The sequence below is a fragment of the Macaca thibetana genome, chromosome X (assembly GCF_024542745.1).
Source record: "Macaca thibetana thibetana isolate TM-01 chromosome X, ASM2454274v1, whole genome shotgun sequence".
NCBI classification, from domain to species: Eukaryota; Metazoa; Chordata; class Mammalia; order Primates; family Cercopithecidae; genus Macaca; species Macaca thibetana.
The window spans coordinates 5581821-5604935 of NC_065598.1; the positions used below are offsets into that span (position 1 = coordinate 5581821).

General features: G+C 43.2%; 1 protein-coding gene across 4 annotated transcripts in view; it reads right to left on the bottom strand.

The window, feature by feature from the left end:
• Positions 1–23115, bottom strand: part of NLGN4X (neuroligin 4 X-linked) — a 353256-nt gene that overhangs the window by 256185 nt on the left and 73956 nt on the right. For all 4 annotated transcript variants that reach the window (XM_050777512.1, XM_050777515.1, XM_050777513.1 and 1 more), the window contains one exon: positions 14710–15486. In XM_050777512.1, coding sequence (XP_050633469.1) covers positions 14710–15181 — 472 coding nt within the window. In that variant the 5' untranslated portion in view covers positions 15182–15486. The remainder of the gene's footprint in view (positions 1–14709; positions 15487–23115) is intronic.

The following is a 23115-nucleotide window of genomic DNA, read 5'->3' on the forward strand; positions in this document are numbered from 1 at the left end:
GGGGGGGGGGGGGGGGGGGGGGGGGGGGGGGGGGGGGGGGGGGGGGGGGGGGGGGGGGGGGGGGGGGGGGGGGGGGGGGGGGGGGGGGGGGGGGGGGGGGGGGGGGGGGGGGGGGGGGGGGGGGGGGGGGGGGGGGGGGGGGGGGGGGGGGGGGGGGGGGGGGGGGGGGGGGGGGGGGGGGGGGGGGGGGGGGGGGGGGGGGGGGGGGGGGGGGGGGGGGGGGGGGGGGGGGGGGGGGGGGGGGGGGGGGGGGGGGGGGGGGGGGGGGGGGGGGGGGGGGGGGGGGGGGGGGGGGGGGGGGGGGGGGGGGGGGGGGGGGGGGGGGGGGGGGGGGGGGGGGGGGGGGGGGGGGGGGGGGGGGGGGGGGGGGGGGGGGGGGGGGGGGGGGGGGGGGGGGGGGGGGGGGGGGGGGGGGGGGGGGGGGGGGGGGGGGGGGGGGGGGGGGGGGGGGGGGGGGGGGGGGGGGGGGGGGGGGGGGGGGGGGGGGGGGGGGGGGGGGGGGTGCCTAGGGGGGGGGGGGGGGGGGGGGGGGGGGGGGGGGGGGGGGGGGGGGGGGGGGGGGGGGGGGGGGGGGGGGGGGGGGGGGGGGGGGGGGGGGGGGGGGGGGGGGGGGGGGGGGGGGGGGGGGGGGGGGGGGGGGGGGGGGGGGGGGGGGGGGGGGGGGGGGGGGGGGGGGGGGGGGGGGGGGGGGGGGGGGGGGGGGGGGGGGGGGGGGGGGGGGGGGGGGGGGGGGGGGGGGGGGGGGGGGGGGGGGGGGGGGGGGGGGGGGGGGGGGGGGGGGGGGGGGGGGGGGGGGGGGGGGGGGGGGGGGGGGGGGGGGGGGGGGGGGGGGGGGGGGGGGGGGGGGGGGGGGGGGGGGGGGGGGGGGGGGGGGGGGGGGGGGGGGGGGGGGGGGGGGGGGGGGGGGGGGGGGGGGGGGGGGGGGGGGGGGGGGGAGGGGGGGGGGGGGGGGGGGGGGGGGGGGGGGGGGGGGGGGGGGGGGGGGGGGGGGGGGGGGGGGGGGGGGGGGGGGGGGGGGGGGGGGGGGGGGGGGGGGGGGGGGGGGGGGGGGGGGGGGGGGGGGGGGGGGGGGGGGGGGGGGGGGGGGGGGGGGGGGGGGGGGGGGGGGGGGGGGGGGGGGGGGGGGGGGGGGGGGGGGGGGGGGGGGGGGGGGGGGGGGGGGGGGGGGGGGGGGGGGGGGGGGGGGGGGGGGGGGGGGGGGGGGGGGGGGGGGGGGGGGGGGGGGGGGGGGGGGGGGGGGGGGGGGGGGGGGGGGGGGGGGGGGGGGGGGGGGGGGGGGGGGGGGGGGGGGGGGGGGGGGGGGGGGGGGGGGGGGGGGGGGGGGGGGGGGGGGGGGGGGGGGGGGGGGGGGGGGGGGGGGGGGGGGGGGGGGGGGGGGGGGGGTGCTTTATATGCTGACAGTTTGTCATAGGAAGTGGAGGTATCCTATTTTCTTTTGAATTTCTAAGGCATATTATAAAATGTATTACTTTTAAAATATTATAAAAAACATGTGGCTTCCAGCTCAATATATATAAAACAAGAGTTTAATGCATTTGACAAAAAAAAACTCACATAAACTCTGGGTGTATTCATAACATGTAATATGATGCATGAGAATAGATGCTTCATACTGAGGAGGATGCTTGCAAAAGACCACCTAGAAGGAACATACTAACATGTTTTCTATGACTTCCAAAGCTGTATATTAGGAGAGAAAGGAAACATTCCAAATTTCTTCAGCTCTGTTTGTAGACAGTGCTCAGGCAAATATTGCCAGCCCTTTCTGATAATGAAATTAAAAACCTGTAAATGTCTTTATTGGTCAGGTTCAAAGGAAAAAAAAAGCTGGGTGGCCAGGCACTACAGGTTCATTCATTTGTTCCATGCATTGAAGTATGTGATTCGTTCTTTTATCTCAAAAATGCTCTGGGTCTTCAAAGGGTTTGCCATCTACTGGGGAGGGCAGACTTGTAAAATGGTGATTAAATTCAACTTCTAGGAACTCAGGGGAGGATACTTCATCTCTGCTTAGAGTACCAAAAGGTTAATGAACAGGGAACTACTGTATGGTGAAAGAGTTTTGGTTAAATGACCCCAAAAGCTCCTTCTCCTTGGAAGATGTTATCATTCTGTGATTCAAGTCTAAGTTGATTATATCATTTCCGTCCAGGTAAATTTCCACTATGATATTCAATACACCAAAATCCCCTCCTATGAAGCAAAACAAAAAAAAGTATAAAATGCAAAGATCCTTGTAGAATGTGTGACGGTAAAATCTGTTCTCATTATTATCTGATTTTAGCTCAAAATGAAATAATTTCTTAACATTTTAATATTCTTGGGAAAGCTGGTTTTCTCTCTAAGGCTTACTTCTCTATTTTTAAATTTAAACATTTTAGAAACATGCAAAATAGTATTATAACTTGATTTCATACTAGTTATCTGGATTAGTACAATTCCAATATAAAATTATGAAAGTACTTTACTAGATTAGAAATTTGGGGGAGACTGAAAGTTTTCGTATTAATGATTTAAACACCAGGTGATAAAATGTACATTTGAATTTGGTGAATGGGATCTCATGTTCTTTGATTTAACTTTATTGTATAGTCTGCTAAGAAGAAAAGACAGGCATTAGAATTAGTTTGGATGGAATTCCACTTATGAACCCTCCAATGTCACAATGTAACAATGTAAAACATACCCAAGTGAGTACTTTGCCTGTTAAATTACAACATCGTTGCACCCTCCTCCAGTTTTGTCTTAGTTCTATCTCTCCCTTCTCCCCAATTTTGCATCTTTTATGTCTCTGTGCAGCTAAAGAAGCAATAAACAAGAACCTCAGTTTTAGGAAACATAGACAGCATGTCCTCACTGCACAAACATGTGTTTACGCTCTGCATATTCACTCAAGGCAGGGTGAAAACCTCTCTATCAAGGACCCACAGAAAGAATCCACTCTCAGATCTGCCTCCATTTTCTTTTCCCTACAATCCTAAAACAGTCACTGAAGACTTTGTGCTTTTCACGAAATGTGGTTTAGTTGGGTCACATATCAATGGGGCTTTCCCACTTACTTTACTTTTCCAGCAGCAGATTTAGATCTCTCCGGATACCCACTTAGACTCACCCAAGGCCTTGTCTATGCTGATTGCAAATAATGATTTATTTACTAATAATTTTTAAAAGAGTTACCTAAAATGGCTCTAAAGAAAATAAGGAATGGAAAAGAGAAAAAATACCCAAAGAGTCTAGATTGGAATTAGGAGATCAATAGTGTCATTGGCCTGACTGGAGGCTAAAGTCCGTATGTGACAGGCAGATGGGACGTTAGGTGAATGTTACATGTTCCCTTGTTGAGTGAATGACTGATTATGTCATAAAAGACAGAGAAGAGAGTAGAATGTAGCTAAAGACATTCATTTTAAGGAAGAAGAAAAGGAGTGTTCAAGAACCTACAATTTTCATATCTTGTTGAAACCCACCAGAAGAGCTCCTTTGCCTGAGATAAATCAGTACCTGCTGCATTCTTTATTTCTGATGGCAACGGGCACTTGCCCTGAGGTAAACTTGAGGACTGTGCAGACAACATGCACAGTAGACCAAGATGATGTCTGGCTTGAAGGAGACTTCGGGATGTTTGGGGTTTCAGAGGGGAAGAGGATATAGTTTAGGTGTTTTATAACTTGGCATTTCACAGTGACGTATTTGATCTTAACTGAATTGTGGATATTTCATCTATGGGCTTTCCTTCAACAGCATTCACACACAGACGCAAACACACACACACACACACACACACACACACACACACCCCACAGACCACACCAATGCCTACCTTCACCATCAAAAGTCATCATCGGATACGTAAAACCTAACAATGAAATGTTTCTCTTTTATTTCTTTTTTAGATACAGGGTCTCACTGTGTCACACAGGCTGGAGTGCACTGCTGTGATCTCGGCTCACCATAGCCTACATCTCCCAAGCACGAGCGATCCTCCTGCCTCATCCCCTCAAGTAGTTGGGACTACAGGCCAGTGCCACCATGCCCAGCTAGTTTTTTTTTTCCTGGTAGGAACAGGGTTTTGTCATGTTGCCCAGGGTGGTCTTAACTCCTGGACTCAAGCAATTCACCCACCTAGACCTCCCGAAGTGCTAGGATTACAAGAGCAAGCCACCACTTTCTAATTTGTGGAAATCTAGACCTGCTTCTCTGAACCTCAATATAGAATATTAGATTGAAATAATAAGGTGGAGACTACACTGTCTCATCTTTGCTTTATTTTACCGGTAGCTATTGCATGAAGAGATCACTCTTTTGGAATTTTTCCCTCCAGTTCCCTTGCCTTTAAGTTGACTGTGATTTAGGTAGATCTGGTTTATTTACTGAGAGCAGATGTTTTTGATCTCACAAACTCTCTGTGGCTCTCAAATCTGGAGCTCATAACTTCTCGATTTCTCTTTGTAGTTTGGCTGTGACTGCACCAAGGAAAGGGGTGCTTAAACATAAAGACAGAATGTTAAACTAACTCATTATGAAAACAGCCTGGTTTAGGAGAAGCAACAAACAGCCTAACAAGATCAGATCTACTCTCAACAAGGGCTTCCAGTACCCCACCCAGGCAAAGAATCTTCCAATGAAAGATAAAGTCATGGGATTAATATTAAATTAACATGACATCGAAGTCCTAATATGCACTAATATTATCATTTTATAATTATTTCTTATATAGTTGTTTACTCCCAAATCACAATAATTCTAAAAAAAAAAATTCATAGGATGTATAATCATATTACTCTTATTTTTAATAGTTGAGGACAATAAATATTTAAAAGGTTAAATGGCTTGGCTAGGCCAGGAGCAGTGGCTCACACCTGTAATCCCAGCACTTTGGGAGGCCAAGGCAGGAGGATCACCTGAAGTCAGGAGTTCAAGACCAGCCTGGCCAACATGGTGAAACCCCATCTCTACTAAAAATACAAAAAATTAGCTGGGTGTGGTGGTGGGCACCTATAGTCCCAGGTACTCGGGAGGCTGAGGCAGGAGAACCATTTGAACCTGAGTGGTGGAGGCTGCAGTGAGCAGAGATTACGCCACTGTACTCCATCCTGAGTGACAAAGTGAGACTGTCTCAAACATAAAAAATAAAATTAAAAAAAACAATAAATAATAAAAATAAATAGCTTCGCTAAAATAGTATGGAAAATAAATAACAGTGTTCAAACCAGCAATATTAATTGACAACAAATAAGACTACAACATCTTAGGAAGGAAGACTCCACAAATAAATAATGAGCTAATTGTTTTAAATGGCCAAATATTCCAGTGGACTAGTTGTACCTAAAGTTTCTATCTCTAACAATTTCCAAAAAAAATTCTTATGATATGCACTATGTGAAAATTTGATTTTTAATAAATTCTAGGTAATCTGTATTTGTTCAAATTATGACAATAATCTAAATTGCAAATGGAATTGAATTAAAATTCATGTATTGGAAGATTATGTACATAAGGGAAAATGTTATTTGTTAGGAAAAGATAGTTCTTAATTATTCCAGCAAGCATAATTCATCCTACTAAATAGCATTATTCCAAACACATGTAATTTCTAAACCCTCAGTAAGATTATTATTCAGTATTCAAATAGCTGAAAGCTTTTTGAGCTGGTGGGGAGAGACATGCTATCGGAAATCCACTCCAGTTTAACTGTGCTTACAAAAAAATACTAAACACTTTTCAATTAGTCCGTGTCAAGGAGATCTTTATTTAATAATCTTTCATAATTATCTTTACTTATAAGCTATGTCTACACAATGTCAAACATCCAACTGACACATGAAAACTGGAGTAATTTAATTATTTTCACCTAGTTGCATGTTGATGTTGATTGGTTAAAACATCTGTCTCATTGTGTTAACAAAGTTTTCATTTTTCACCTATATTTTGTGACTATATGCATACAATTGGACTTTGTGTGTCTAGACAACAAGAGAAAGGAAATTAATTTCTCTTTAATCTCACACACAAAGAATGGTGTTACTGCCTTTTGATGGTTTAAGGGACTTTTCCAAAAAAGTTAATTCTAATCCTTTCCTGGCGATTAATTTCTCTAATTCACATATGCTCAAAATCCATTCAACAACACAGGCTCAAAAGGTCTAAAGTTAGGAATAAAGCAGAATGATAATAGTCAGCTCTTTTTAAAAATGTTATACCTCCCAAAATTCCCTTTTGTTAAATCCATACTAGAAACTGCCAGAAATGATGGGCTATTGGTCTTACTTCTTAAGCTTACCCCTCCACTACTACAAGTTATGTCACAGACAATCAACATTTATGATGCCTAGATTCATATACATACCAGACCCACTATGCACGTGCAGTTTCACGGAAATTTTCGGGTTCTCTTTTCTTTTATTAATGATGCTGCACCAACATCAGATTACAGGATGCTTGTATGTGCTGGCTACTAAGCACTTTACATGGATTAAAACCTTAAATCTCTCAGCCGCCTCTATTTTAGATATAAGGACACTGTGGCCCAAGCAAGCTAGGTCACTTGCCCATAATGACTGATCTGCAAGGGGCTAAACTGTCATTCCAACTCCAGCAAACAAGTTTTGGCTGGAGGAGTAAACAAGGTGTACCTTGAAAAGGTCAGAGAATCACTTTGCCCAGAAGAGACCACATCTTAAGGTGTAGCTGGAAGGAGTGGGGAACCCAAAGGATTTTGTCAGCAGTGTTTGTAAGTAGGAAATAAGACATGTAAAGGTGCAGCCGCCATCTTGAGTGAAACTCTATGGAGACAGATGAGGAAAGAACAATTTGGGTATTTTGTTATACGCCATTCAAAGCCATCTACTCTGGAAATGTTATAGCTGCTTGAAAAAATTTTAAATGACCCTTTGATACCTTTCCGTGTCAAAACAGTATTATCTTTTGAATATGCCATTTAGGACAATTTGCCATGAGGCTGTATTAACATGATGCAAAATGCCAAATCTGCAAAATGCCACTGGACATAGTGGCTCCCACCTGTAATCCCAGAACTCTGGAGTTTGAGATGAAAGGCTCACTTGAGGCTAGGGTTCTGGACCAGTCTGGGCAACACAGGAAGGCTCAACTCTTTAAAAATGTAAAAATTAGCCAGTCATGGTGGCAGAAAATTGAGATGTAAATCTAATAGGGGATTTTTTTCATTGTTTATTTTTTCAAAACTCTGCCACCATTCGGGCCCCTGTAGTCCCAGCTACTTGGGAGGCTGAGGCAGGAGAATGGTGTGAACCCGGGAGGCGGAGCTTGCAGTGAGCTGATATGGCGCCACTGCACTCCAGCCTGGGCGACAGAGTAAGACTCAGTCTCAAAAAAAAAAAAAAAAAAAAAAAAAAAAAAAAATCTGCCACCATTTCCTAATTCGCAGACACCTGGACATGCTTCTTCTCTGAACCTCACTATAGGAGTCTCAGCTTATATAGTCCCAGACACTCAGGAGGCTGAGGTTGGGGGATCACTTGCGCCCAGGAGTTTGAGGCTGCAAACTATGAGCTATTACTGTGCCACTGCACTACAGCCTGGGCCATAGTGCAAGACCCCAGTCAGAGACGGGGTACCTATCTCTCAAACTTTAAAAAAATAAAGTTTTAAAAATCTGAAAAAATGTCTGCCCTAAAATAAGAATTGATATGATCTCCTTGGCATGCTTGAGCATGGTAGAAAGCTCTAAGTGCCCACGGGTGTTTTCAACTAGAAATTCTTGGAAGTATAATCCCAGAATGGAAAGGGGTCCAGAAGGCCTGAAACCAAACAACTTCAGCGACTCTGAACTTTTGTTTTCAGAGAAATACTTCACTATGAATTTCAAATAATATTACAGGGTGATAAAACTCTTCCTTAGTTTTCTATTACCACTAGGACAAATCTCCACAAACTTAGTAAGCTTGGAACAGCACACATTTATTCTTTTACAGTTCTAAGGTCAGAGTTTCTTCCATGGGGCTAGAATCAAGGTGTCAGCAGGGCTGTCGGGCTCCTTTCTGGAAGCTCTAAGGAAGAATCTGTTTCCCCATCTCTTCCGGCTTCTAGAGGCTGCTGCCTGTATTCCTTTCTCCTGGCTCTTTCATATTCAAAGCCAGCAATGTCCGGGTATCTCTTTCTCACATTGCTTTACACCAACTCTGATCTCCTCTTGAGTGTTCTGCATCCACAGTGGAGGGTCTCTGTTAATGTATATGAGAATCCAGGATAGATTCTCCCTATTGGAAGGTCTGCTGATTAGCAAACATAATTCAATCGGCAACCTTAATTCCCCTTTGCCATGTGAAGTCATTATTTAAGGCAGAGTACCGAAGAAGTCAGGTGCCATGCCTAGTAACCTATTCCCAGGTTCCAGGAATGAGCGAGTTGGTTGGGGGGGCGAGGCGGTGCTTGCACGTATCTCAGGGACCATGACTTTTCTGCCTACAAGTACCTATCTCTCAAAATTAGGAATGCTTGTGTCTCTTGCAATCTCAGCCTCTAAGGCATGTCTGGCATATAATCGATGCTCAAAAATATTTTGGACAGTGAAGTAGTGCTTGCTCGTTCCAGACACCTTGTGGTGAGAACTATCCTTCGCCCCCTGCCAACTGGTATACCCAAGTACAGCCCAGTTTTATCTCTTCTTACTCCTGAGTCAAGTGGGCCAATCAAAACCCTGCCCTGGGATTTTCAGTATGGAATTACGGAACTTTATCCCTCACTGGTGGAACTGAGAAAAACAAAATGCAACTAACAAAAACTGCAGAGAACCCTCTTACTGCCATTTAAAGCAAGCCTATTTCCAGAAATAAGCAAAGAACCAGACATGAAGATTGGTGATGTCCTTGGATTCACTGCTTCCAGGTGCCTCTAAAGTCTAGCTGCATCCCCGCCATTCTCCCAATCCGATTTCTCAACTTTTACAGTAAGTTTGGATACCCCATAGCCCTTCTAATAAATTTCCATTTTTTCCCTCAAAACCAGATTAAGGCTAGGTTGCCTTCTACCATTTGAACACAAACATCTCTTGACTAATGTAGAATGCCAGAAAAGTTTGTAAGACCCTCAGAAAGGATGGGAGCTATTGAAGGATGAAAACCAAGCTATAAATTATATCTTGAATTAGATCCAGTGCTATCTATAAGAGAAGTGAATGCATTTGTTTTTTAAAAGCACTAGCAAAGTCGGTTGACTTTCCAGCTTCTTTCCCTGTTGTTCTCCTGCCACCCTTTCAACTTAGGTAGCTTGTCTACCCTAGAAAGTGTTAGGGTCAGCAGCTGTGGATAACATTAAAAAGTTTATGGGCCCAGTGCAATGGCTTATGCTGGTAATCCCAGCATTTTGGGAGGCCGAGGTGGGAGGATCACTTGAGTCTAAGACCAGCTGGAGCAACATAGTGACACCCCATCTCTACAGAAACTAAAAAGGTATGGCGGAGTGCACCAGCTACTCAGGAAGCTGAGATGGAAGTATCCCTTGAGCCCAGGAGGTTGAGGCTGCAGTGAGCTATGAAGCACCACTGTACTTCAGCCTGGATGACAGAGCGAGACCCTATTTCTAAAAGGAAAAAAAAAAGAACTTTTATGATATGGCACTGCCAGAAACATGGTAAAGCAGAGATTCTGTTACCATGCCACACTTAACGCCCAAGTAGTAACAACAGCAACAACTGACACCAAGCTGCTTACACAGATGTGTGTGTTCAAATGTTCCATTCGTCAGATGCTTTAGTAGATGAATCCCTTCCATCGCCCATATATTCTTCATGGCACAGCTCAACCACTTATAGCTTCCATCAAGTTTTTCTCAAAAAATAGCTTGTCCCTGAGCTGTCACAGAGCTTTCTTTGTTCCCTAACGAGGATGCTGTGGCTTATTATCTACCTGCAGGTTTATTAACTGTGCAAACTCCTACAGGTCATTGTCCATGTCGTGTCTGTCTATATTTCATCACAAAGCTCCCGGCTTTCACCAAATAGGTCCTCAATCAGTAATCGTGGCAAGCTTACTTAAGTCATAGTATTCAAAGTATCAGGTGTCATCTTGGGGGAAAAAGATGAGAGACACCTTGCATTCAATCATCTGTTGTTTTTTAATATCTTACTTTTTCAATTGTATTGCTAGCAAAAAAAAAAAAACAGAATTTCACTTTTCTAGAAATCATAATGGCATTTGCTATTATGCTACAATGAAAATACAATGATAATGCCTGGTGTTTTGTTTTGTTTTGTTTTGTTTTGTTTTGAGAGGGATTCTCACTCTCTCGCCCAGGCTGGAGTGCAGTGGTGCGATCTCGGCTCACTGCATCCTCCTCCTTCCACCTCTCCAATTCAAGTGATTCTCCTGCCTCAGCCTCCCGAGTAGCGGGGATTACAGGCATGTACCACCACACCCAGCTAATTTTGTGTATTTTTAGTAAAGACGGGGTTTCACCATATTCGCCAGGCTGGTCAGAAACTCCTGACCTCAAGTGATCCACCCGCCTCGGCCTCCTAGAGATTAGAGGTATGAGCCACCGCGCCTGGGCAATAATGACTTTCATTTACATTTTTCTTTATATTTCCCAGTGTTTTTAGTCCCATGATGGAGAATGGAAGGGCTTCTCGCCCCTGAAATCTTTCAAGAATAAGACCTGGCTGGGCACCATGGCTCACGCCTGTAATCCCAGCTCTTTGGGAGGCCGAGGCGGGCGGATCATGAGGTCAGGAGATCGAGACCATCCTGGCTAACATGGTGAAACCCCGTCTCTACTAAAAATACAAAAAATTATCCAGGCGTGGTGGCGGGCGCCTGTAGTCCCAGCTACTCGGAGGCTGAGGCAGGAGAATGGCATGAACCCGGGAGGCGGAGCTTGCAGTGAGCCGAGATCACGCCACTGCACTCCAGCCTGGGCGACAGAATGAGACTCTGTCTCAAAAAAAAAGAATAAGACCTTAAGATGTATGTCCAAGGATTCAGAGAGAAAGTACAGGTATAGGTCACTCAGGAAGTGCTTCCTTGGCTCTGTCCATTCCCCAAGGCAACCTGGACTCACTTGTGGCTCTTTCTCCTCCAGGCTTTACATTTAATACGACAGTTTGTCTAAGCAACTCCTTCAAAATGTGTCTTTTATTTTTCCCTTACTTTTTAGCCTCACTTCTAAATAATACCATGGGTTCTCATTAAAAACCTGAAATGTTTCCATAGCTCATCTTTCTGTGTTCAGTCTCCTTCGTGACCAAGAGGAATCACGAATCGTAGTGCCATCCCCTCATGTATGAACTGATGTGGACTTAGTATGTGAGACTGGAACTTCTCAGCTGGACTTTCACAATTTGTGTTTAATCAAGCTACCAAGCCATATTCTGCATTGCTTCCTCAAAGTAGTCACTCAGTCACTCTCTCTCTGCTCGCTCTCTCTCTCTCTGTCACACACACACACACACACACACCATGCAGATTCCGTCATTCGGTCTCCAACTGCTCCTTGTCAACAATGGCCCATGTGTCCTACTAGCGCTTCCAACTGGCTTGACTGATTTTGACCTTATTTTAGCACCTATCAAAAGATTAAATATGCAATTCAAGTTAATTAGCCTGTCGTCTAACAACAAAGAGAAAGTAATAACCTATGAACATTTAAATAAAGAAATTTGTAAGATAGGAAATAGTTATAAAGACCCAAGCCTAAGTTTAGTAGATCATGATGCCAGTTTAAACGAAAAGACTCACCTTCAGCAAGACCTGATTTATTAATTATAAAAAGTATTGCTTTCTAAAGAAAAAAATATATATGTTTCATAAACTATTGTACAATGAAGAAATTTCCAACACTTTTCCTCATGCAAGTTATTTCTTAAATGCAAGGGTTAAGTATGTACCTAAAATAAAGTCTATTTTTTTATTTTTAATACACCTACACGTTTTATGAAAGTGGAAACGTAGAAATTTGAGCCATTCTGATCAAGGCAGAAAGACAAAGCTAAACCAAAAAAAAGTAGATTTGTTGTTGTTGTTGTTGTTGTTTAGATTTGTCTTTCTGGCTTGATCACACTGGTCAGAGTGGAATTTTAAATTCCAAATAATAATATTGCTGTCTATCCTGCTAAATAAAAGCATTGATCTGAATTAAGATACTGCCTAAGGGAAGGCCTTTGGAGAGAATCAGCATGATGTCAACATTTCAATATGCTGTTGTGGATGCGGAGTTCATTCATTTAGTGAATAACCAATAATTAAATATCTAAAGCTCTGCATTGGTACTTTTTTTTTTTTTTTTTTTGAGACGGAGTCTTGCTATGTTGCCAGGCTAGAGTGCAATGGTGCCATCTTGGCTGACTGCAACTTCTGCCTCCTGGGTTCAAGCGATTCTCCTGCCTCAGCCTCCCGAGTAGCTGGGATTACAGACACGCGCTACCATGCCCAGCTAATTTTTGTATTTTTAGTAGAGATGGGGTTTCGCCATGTTAGCCAGGATGGTCTCGATCTCCTGACCTCATGATCTGCCCGCCTCGGCCTCCCAAAAGTGCTGGGATTACAGGCGTGAGCCACCGTGCCCTGCCTGCACTGCTTCTTGGTTGATAGAGTTAAGAAAACAAGCAAGCAACCAAAAACAAAAACTCCTAACCCAAAGGCTGTGATTTGTGGACTGTATAAACATGCAGGGCTGTAGCTTTGAACTCTCACCAGCAAAATTCTAAGGTTTACACATAGTGGGGAGATCGCTTCTACTTTTTCAGTCACTATTAGGTTTCTGATTCCCTTGTCAAGATCATATGGGCATAATGCTTCAAAACGCCTAAAGAACGAAACAAGTAGAACTGGGTTTATTATCAGGTTTGGATTACTTTTTCACTGAATAGCATTTTTCACATATTTACATTCCTCGAATTTTAATTCAATACTGAATCACAATGAAACGGCCACACTGTTTGTGGTCTCCAGCCACACAATTGTACATACGGGGCTCTGCAGTCAGGGAGGCTATTGATTGTTTCTCATGGGTGGCCTCAATCTGTCCAACTCCTATATGAGGCGGCCTTCTATTTGAAGTGCATTCATTGTTGCCAAGGCTAGCTCTATAAAATCACCAGACTCTAGCACATCCAAGGTATTATGAAAGCAATTTTAACCCTTTGTCCTGTTTTCGGGTTTTTTTCTCCCCGTTTTTGTCTTCCTTTCTTTTTGGTTTTTGTTTGAATAGTTCGTTATGAGAAAGATATCAACCCAGGTGGCTGCTCAAATGAGAACCCTAATTGCTTTTGAGAGCTCTTATTCATCTCACACACACACAAAGAGGGACTGTTAGGCACGGAGACAGCTCAGAGCACCCCATGGAAGTACAGCGTCCAAATGTCAGTTTAACTCCTTGAATCACATTCAGACCTGGACTTTATGAGATAATTGTGAGGTCTGTCACCATAACGACAAGGGCAATATGCCAGAAACCACTAATATAATGAAGCACAGTCCTTTAATTTCTTGCTCTGGGCTGTTCTTTGTAATCTCAATGACAATTTGTAATCTCAGTGACACACAACCCTGGTCTGGTTTTTCATGACACTCTTAACTTAGACTATCTGGCATTTATATGGAGAAAGAGAAACCTGATAGATGCAATACAATTTTGGAGATCATTAGATTAATGTCGTTGTTTATTTAGTATTTTCAGCCAAATCTTACTGAAAAATGTTTTCCAGGGATTGAAGTTAAAAAAAAAAAAAAGGAAGAAGAAATTTCTCCATAAAAGAAATTTATCACACTCTCCACGAAGAACTTTATACAAAGGACACACTCTAGTTTCTACATTAGATACATCTGTCATTCCCACAAATTAACTTCCTTTCTTCCTTTCTTTCCAGGTATATTTTATTCTCTGTTGTTTTTCTCCTCATATGGCATATGGAAATGCTAACTGGGAAATGTGATAGTACTGTGGCATACTTTAGTCTGGTTATTCTTCCTAGGAAATCTGAATTTGAAATCTATAGACATAAAACTATTCATGTTTTACTAACATTAGGTTAACATATTAAATATTATTGTGTCTACAGACTTTCATTGTTTTTTTACTAAAAAAAGGAAATTTTTAAAAATACAAACGTGTTCATCTCTAATGTAGCTAGAATCATCTGACTACATTTTGCCATTTGATTGCAGCGAATATTGGAAGAAAAGAACATCCAAATTTACGTTAAGGAAACGGATTCTAAACAATGAAATCCAACCATTGTATGAACTATCCCCTGCTTGTATATTAACCATTATCAAGTTTTTCTTTGAAAACTCAAAAAAGTTGCTAATATCTTAAGTCATTAAGGCAGAAAGAACCATTTTCTCTTTCAGTTTGCAAACTGGAACATAATAGTGTACTTAATTCTATTATTTTTCTATAGACTCATTGCTTTACAGATGATTCGGGTATAACATGCAACATTATATGCTCATATTTATTTTCATCTGCAAATAAGCATTATAAAAAGTTAAGAAGGCGATATATGAAAATAATTAAAGTCATTTTTTATAGTTTTCTCTAGCCAGTAGATGGCCCAATATATACAAGTGGAACACGTGATAAGTTGTTGCAAGAACTGCATTTGTAATATGAAAAATAAATTAAAATAAACAGGTTATAGAAAAGATCATGCACGAGACACTATAAAACCCTCCTGGCAAATGTCTCTACACACTGCCCAAGAGGTATTGTTTTCTGTTCCAATGAGGTACTCACCATCTTCCGTGGGCACGTAGATGTTTAAGTAAAGGCAGTCTTCATTTTGATCTTGAACATAGGTCATCAAAGTATCCAAATTGGCAGTAAACCAGATGGGCAGCATGTCATGCAATAAGGATCTCTCATCCAGGTGCTGAGGGCACACAGCAGCAAACTGAGTAGTATTTCGGATGCCAGTCCAGGAGGATGGGGGTTCTGGGGGCTGAAACCGCCTCTCTCCAGTGGGGGGTGAGGCATAGGGGACCCCTAAGTACTGTTCCACTGGACCCAAGATCTCACTGGGTAACGGTGTTTTTAGGCCCCGGATTTTGCCATAATTTGTGTTGACAACTGGATACTGTGCTTGGCTGTCAATGAGCGTGAATTTGATGGCAAGAGCAGTTATCCACAGGAGGACATTGGAGTTTAACATGACGCAGACTGGGGTGAACAACAGAGGAAGCCATAACAGTCCCTGGGGCCGCGACATGGTTCAAATCTGCATCCACATCCGCAGCTGTCCCAGTGATGTGGCTCCAAGGAGACAAAGCCCAGAGGCGAGCCTGCAGAGAGATGGGGCTTTCCAGGGAGCAGAAGACCTGGGAGAGACTCTCAGACTGATCACAGACAGAGCCTGAGGTTAAGAACAAGCACAGCGGTTTTCTTGGCAGCCCATTGCAAGGGGGCAGCCCTCCCTTAATCCTGAAACTGGATTCCAGCAACTGCAATGCTCCAAGGAAGCTGTGACCATCTAACACCTCCAGGGACAATTTCTCATGAAAACTCCAAGGCAGCCTAAAAGAGGAAGAAAGCAGACAAGAATAATGAAGCCATACAATGACCACCTAGAACACTGGCTGGCTCTTCCATGAAATCCACAACATCTCTCTAAGAAATTCCTATTTATTTGTATAGGAATGTGTATAGTGCCATCTCCACATAGTAGGCAAGAGCAAGAACATCACCTGTCTTTATTTGTTTTTTTTTTTTCCAGAGATGGTGTCTTGCTATATTGCCCAAGATACAATGCAGTAGTGCTATCATAGTTCACTGCAGCCTCCAACTCCTGGGCTCAACCCATCCTCCTGCCTCACCCTCCCGAGTAGCTGGGACTACAGGTATGCACCACTATGTCCGGCTAATTCATTGGATTTTTTTGTAGACGTCGGGTCTCCCTATGTTGTCCAGGCTGGCCTCAAGGGATCCTCCCCCTCAACCTTTCAAAGTGTTGGGATTACGGACATGAGTCACCACGCCTAGCAGCCACCACTTGTCTTAATTCCTGCTGTACATCCTATCACCATGAACAATGCCTGACATTTAGAAAACATTAAACAAATCTGTGTTGAATGAACAAACAGATGTTCAAGAGTTATACAGGTTATGCAGATTATGGTAACGACACCTCCCAGTTTTGCTATTGTTTACCAGACTGGTTATCAATACATGGGTACTTCCAAAACACTGTTTCTCAAATGTTTAAGGAAACTGTCACATTTTCCTAAGGAGACATGCATGGAGCTCTGAAAGTTTTCCAGTAGGAGGAAAATGGAAGTATGCATCCAAGTCAATCTGGCATCATGATGTGGATATTTATCAGGTCACAAAGGGAACATCATCAAATGAAAAGAGTGTAGACTTTGGACACAAATTCTCCTTGGTCTGGTCAAGTGCATATATATTTAGGCTACATACTTCACTGCTCTGAATCTCAGCTTCCTTGTAAAAAAACTATACAAGATGGTGCATTTCAAATACATGCTGTAGTGCTAGTCTCCTGAAGACTTCATTCATAATTAAAAGTGTTGATACGATCATCCTGACTTTCCAGTAATCCATTGCATGCCTTAGAGGGTATCCTCTTCACTCTTTAGCCCATTTAAAAAGCTGAGGCTACATTTGAGTTACTTTCCCAGTGAGCCTGGAGTCAACTTTTAAAGGGTAACCACCTCAGTTTGTCTCTACATGGATAATATGACTATCCCTAGAGAAATCGCTGCTCCTGTGACAATAAAAGAATGCTGTGCAGCAATAGACAGTATGTTAAATGACCCCCTAATAACGGAAAACATTTCACTAGGTGTCACAAGGAGGGTGCCTTTAGAGAGTTCTTCATCTCAAAGTACACATATGTGTTTCTAAGGATTTTGTGGGTTATTCAGAGCATTTGCATCAGAAAATAATTATCTGTTTCATTTAAGTAATCAGATGAACAGAATACATCACATGGCTGTTTTTTAAAATAAAACATATTGGAGCTGGATCTGTCACAGAACAATAATACCAACAGGGGGAAATTCCATAGTACATGCCATCCTGGGAAAAGTTCACCAGAGATGGATGAATATTCACTGAAAATCTGGATTGTAACTTTGAAAGTGACAAATAGCATCTCACCAAATGGCTGATTTAGGTGTTTGCTTCTATCTTTGAATTCTACTGTAGACATTTGGATGTCTGCCATACAGCAATCCCATTTCTGAATAATTAAGAGACAGACAAGAAAAACAAAGAGGTGATGTTGTGTTTGGTTGATTCTTTCCTGAAAGATTTTTAACTAGAGGTAGCTGTTACTTTCAGAGCCTTCCCCAAGAGAACAGGTGAAATCATCAACTTTTTTTTTTAACTTTTATTTTGGCTTCAGGGGTAGCTGTGCAAGTTTGCCATACAGGTAAACTTTTGTCACAGGGGTCAGTTGTACTGATTATTTCATCACCCAGGTACTAGGCCTAGTACCCAATAAATATTTTTCCTAATCCTCTACCTCCTCCCACTGCCCACCCTCCAATATGCTGCTTTTTCTATTGTTTCCTTCTTTGTGTTCATGAGTTCTCATCTTTAGCTCCCACTTGTAAGAGGGAATATGCAGTATGTGGTTTACTTTTCCTGCATTAGTTTGCTAAGGATAATAGTCTCTGCTTCCATCCATGTTCCTGCAAAGCACATAATCTCGTTCTTTTTTATCACTACATAGTATTCTATGGCATATATGAACCATATTTTCTTTATCCAGTCTACCACTGATGGGCCTTTAGGTTGATTCCATGTCTTTGCTATTGTGAGCAGTGAGGCCATCAACTTGTAATTCAGATGAACCTGAGTCCTGGGATGCTACCTCTGTGAGCTGAGGGAAGCAAGTCAACCTCTGCAGACTGCAAAAAGGTAAAATGGTGTGTTCCACCTGGTTCATGGAGCTGTGCAGAGCAGGAAGGGAGCCTACAGGCAAAAGTTGAAGAGCACAGAAGATGCCCAGTCAACATATACAACATGCTGCAATGTTCAACACAGACCTGCCCAAAAGATTCCTGGGTACAGAGACACAAGGTGCTATCAACTCACTGTTAGTGCTGAGTAGGCTGACAGCAGGTCATTCAAATTCTTTAGGACTCACTTTACCAGTCTACTATTTGCGATTTTACATGCTATCACACTTAGTCCCACGTAGCTGTAAAGTATTTGGTTTTACATACTATCTCATTTAATCCCAAGTATTTAAAAGCTACTTGGGACAAAATGAGATAGTATGTATCCTCAAGGTATTGCATAGTCCCTGAAACACAGAGCTCAATAAATGTAGAATTCAGTGGGTAGACTTCTTCCAAGGTATATAAAGTTAGTTCCATGAGGAATTCCAGCCCACGTCTTAAAAGTCTCAAACTCAATGTGAATGAGACTATGAGCCACATATTGGTTATGACTGAACCAGCTGTATGATCAAATCCCTCCTCTGTCTAAATCTGCATCCCACAAGGTCCTGATGGGCAGTGAGCGATTATGAAGCAGCAGCAAGCTAAGAAGACGGGCCCAAGGGCATCTGTCCACTTACTAGTTCTAGATCGGGCATTCACAATATTCACAGGTTGAGAGCTATCTTTTTTTACTCCCTCGTTTTTTGAAATTTGGCTAATTTGCACAAAATTACTATAATCTAAAGCCCAAGTATTTTGCAGTATCCCTGACCTCTACTCACTGGACGAAAGTGGCACCTCCTACCCAGTTTTAACTATGGAAAATGTCTCTAGATAGTGCTAGATAGCCCGGGGGCCAAAACCACCCTCAAGTGAGAATTACTGGTTTAAGCCATCAAGTATAAAATTATAGTGGCTGTGTAAATGATTAAGTATCAGTAGGTATATTTAGCGAATATAACTAGTGCTGTCATGTACGTTGTCTGTGTGTGTAAACATAGTTACATTCAAAAAATTGGCAACTTGTAAATTTCTAGCATTACAAGCAATGTTGATATTGAAGATATCAATATTTCTTACTGATATCAATCAAATGTACATTATCATCATTAAAGAATCACTGTAAATTTAACCAACCTATACCCTTGTGGGCAAAATAATAAAAGATCTCCCATGTGAGTTTCAAAAACTGAAAAGGATTTCACAAAGGATGAAATGTGGTTATTGATAGTTATTCATAAATAGGTAGATTTTTAATATTCCTAAGATAAAGAGGATATACTACAAAATGAATTCTAAAATTTTTAATGGATAAAAAATGTTAATAAAAAGGTGAAAACTAACTTCATTAAATATATACATATACTTTGGGAGTGAAGAAGGGCTATATAGCATTTATTCTCTGCGAAGACTGCATAAAATAATATCTCAGAATGGCATTTTGACTGATTTATAACTTGATTGGGTATTTTAAATGATTCTCTGCAGGGCAGTTATTCTGACTCAGGTTGCAATTAAGGCAAGGCTCGCACTATTAGGCCTATCAGAATTTAAAGTGTTCAGAATAAAAATTGTAATACATTTCTCCCCTAAGTATGCATTCCTTAAATTGAGATTGGTTTAATTTTAAGATACATATTTAATTAAGGTGAGCCCTGATAACAGGTATTTTGGTATTTTGACCTTAAAATGAATAAAATCACATCTCCTGAGTGTTTATGGCCTTGTCTTTCAAAGGCTTGTAATATATTAGAAAACAGGAAGCTTTGTAGATGCATTAAAAAAAAATAGGATAACTGACAAAGAGCACCCTTCCCTGTGTTTTACTTCCAGCCACGCTGAACATCTGGGCCCACTGAGATGTCTGCTGCCAGGAGGTTTCTGAGAACAAGAAGCACTTGAGACATCCGCTTCCATCTCACATTCATTATGGAGCATCCAGAAAACAAAAGCAACAGAAGCTGATCCTTGCCCAAATTACTGGGCTTGTACAATAATCCTTCTATACCGCTCACTAAGAAAGTCTAGAAGAGCTTTTCCCAAAACTCTGCACAAGCTACATACATCTCTGGCTTCCCTTTTCTTTTGTGTCTAGTGAAGACAACATTTTAGGGTACCTGAGTGGGATGTGGCTTATCTTTTGTTCTGAAGCCCAAAGCTCTAAGCTGATACCAACAAGAACGACCACTCTCCACACATGGCCATGCATTCATGCACACACACGTCCTCCATCCCTGCTCAACATCCATCCAACACCAGCAATCTGCCAGTTTGTCTATTTTTGTACATGTAGATACTTTAATATTCTGGTCTTTATTTCCTCTCCTACACAAAGGAGATTACAATCTAATTTGGTTTTTGTCAAATCTTAAGAGTTCTTTGCACAGTCACCTATGCAGTTTCTATTAAATCTAAAAATCAAATCCCATTTAAAAGTCCACCATTTTTCACCAAAGAAATGCAAATCAAAACCACAATGAGATACCATCTCACACTAGTCAGAATGGCTATCCATAAAACATCAAAAAACAACAGATGCTGTTGAGGCTGCAGAGAAAAGAGAAGGCTATATATACTGTTGGTAAGAACATCAATTAGTTCAGCCATTGTGTAAAGCAGTATGGAGATTTCTCAAGGAACTTAAAAGAGGAACTACCATTCGACCTAGCAATCCCATTACTGGGTATACACACAAAGGAAAATAAATTGTTCTACCAAAAAGACACATGGACATGTATGCTCATCACAGCACTATTCACAATAGCAAAGACATGGAATCAATCTGAGAGTCCATCAACGGTGAATTGAATAAAGAAAATGTGATGCATATATACCATGGATTACTATGCAGCCATAAAAACAAATGAAATCATGTCCTTTGCAGCAACATGAATGCAGCTGGAAGCCATTATTTTGAGCAAATTAGTGCAGAAACAGAAAATCAAGTACCACATGCTCCTACTTAGAAGTGGGAACTAAACATTGGGTACTCATGGACATAAAGCAATAACAGAAACTCGGGACTACTACAGTGGGGAGAGGGAGGGGGAAAAGGTAGAAAAACTACCTGTTGGGTGCTGCACTCCATACCTGTGTGACAGAATCAACTGTACCTCAAACCTCAGCACCATCCAATACAGTCAGGTAAAAAACCCTGCACATATATCCCATGAATCAAAAAAAAAAAAGTTGAAATTTAAAAAAATTGTCAAATAAATACTGAATATGTTCAAGGTAAAAATAAATAAATAAAATGTTACTGGTATACACACACACACAAAATTTACCATTGTGAACCATTATCTTTACTATATATTAAGCAATGGGAGAGTAAAAATGCGGCCAGGCATGGTGGCACATGCCTGTATTGCCAGGCAATCAGGAGGCTGAGCCAGGAGCATCATTTGAACTCAGGAGTTTGAGTTTAGCCTGGGCAAACTAGCAAGACCCCGTCTCTTAAAAAAAAAAAAAAAAAAAAAAAAAGATGCCAAATGTACTATCTTCAAGACAGTCTTTCACCATATGGCAGCTCAAAGTGTCAACTCCATCACCTCCCTCACCATTTCTGTTCTTCCACTGAAGTTTAATGAGTCAGGAACATGCATGAGCCATAACTGTAGAAACCAGAATTTTCAGCAGGGGGCTTAGCAGAACCCAAACTAAACCCAAGGGTAAAGAGTTAATGGCTTATATGTCGCCCAGTCAAGACCAATTGGATAGGAGGATATTCCATAGATAGGAAAGACAAAGATAGCATTAGGAATAGAGCATACATCTTTCTAGAGCAAACTATGTAGACAGAAAGATCCTATACTGACCAAAGAAATAAGACAACACCAAAACTTAGAAGTTGGCTTAGTCCATTCAGGCTGCTGTAACAAAATACCATAGCCTGGGGGGCTTATAAACCACAGATATTCATTGCTCACAGTTCTGGAGGCTGGAAATACAAGATCAAGGCATGGCAGATTCAGTGTATGGTGAGGGCCTGCTTCCTAGAGTGCTGTATCTTCCTTATAACTTTGGAAAAGGGGGAAAGGGCAAGGAATTTCCCTGTGGTATCTTTTAAAATGTCATTAATGCCATTCTGGGACATCCACCCTCATGATCTCATCAGCTCCAAAGGTCCTACCTCTTAGCACCATCACTTTGGGGTTACAATGTCAACATGTGGATTCTGGAAAGACACAAGTCTTCAGACCATAGAAGTATCCCGTAAAGATCACTATGCTAGCTAAGGGTACATAATGGAGTAAAGAAGGAGTTCCCGACCACTAGAAGCTTACATTCTCATGAAGGTATCTATCCCTACCTGTGCTGCTTGTTTTCTTCTTATTCATCTTCTGCATATCTAAAGCTAGCACAAGGACTGGCAAATAATAAAAGCTCATTAATGCTTGATTTTCTGAGTCAAATTAAATGTTTTCCAAACACAATTTCTAAATTTAAATCAAATAATTTGCAGATCTCTCTAGGCTTTGTGTTCATCTCTCTCACCGAACTCGAAGTCATATATCCTGAAGGTCGTGGAGGTATACACCTGTAGTGCCAGCTGACAACATGGTGTGTGCCACCATGCCTGTAGCGCCACCACTATCTTCTCTTCAAGAATATAGTCAGATAGACATCATATGGTGCTCCTAAAACTCTCATTCTCCGATCCCCAAACTGTTTCCATGCTTTTGTTTCATATTTGGATAACTAGATCATTACTTTTCTAGTAATTCAGACTACACTCAAAGCCATCTTTGTTGGTTCCTCCACCATAAATCCACATCCAGGAAGGAGTCCTCAAATCTACAGATAATCTCAACGTAGGACAAGAGGCTCAATGTCATTCATTATTGGTGAAATGCAGATGAAATCACAATAGGATCAATAAAAATACAAACAAACAATGAGGCCAAGTACTGAGCAACGATGTGGAGAAACTAGAACTCCCGTGCATCAGGAAATATGCACAGAAATGTCCACTGCAGCCCCATATTTTTTTCTTCAACTTTTAAGTTCCAGGGTACATGTGCAGGATATGCAGGTTTGTTACACAGGTAAACATGTGCCATGGTGTTTGCTGCACAAATCAACCCATCACCTAGGTATTAAGCCCAGCATCCATTAGCTATTCTTCCTGATGCTCTCCCCTCCAGGCATCCCCAGACAGTTCTGAGTGTGTGTTGTTTCCCACCCCCATGTGTACACATGTGTTCTCATCATTCAGCTCCCACTTACAAGTGAG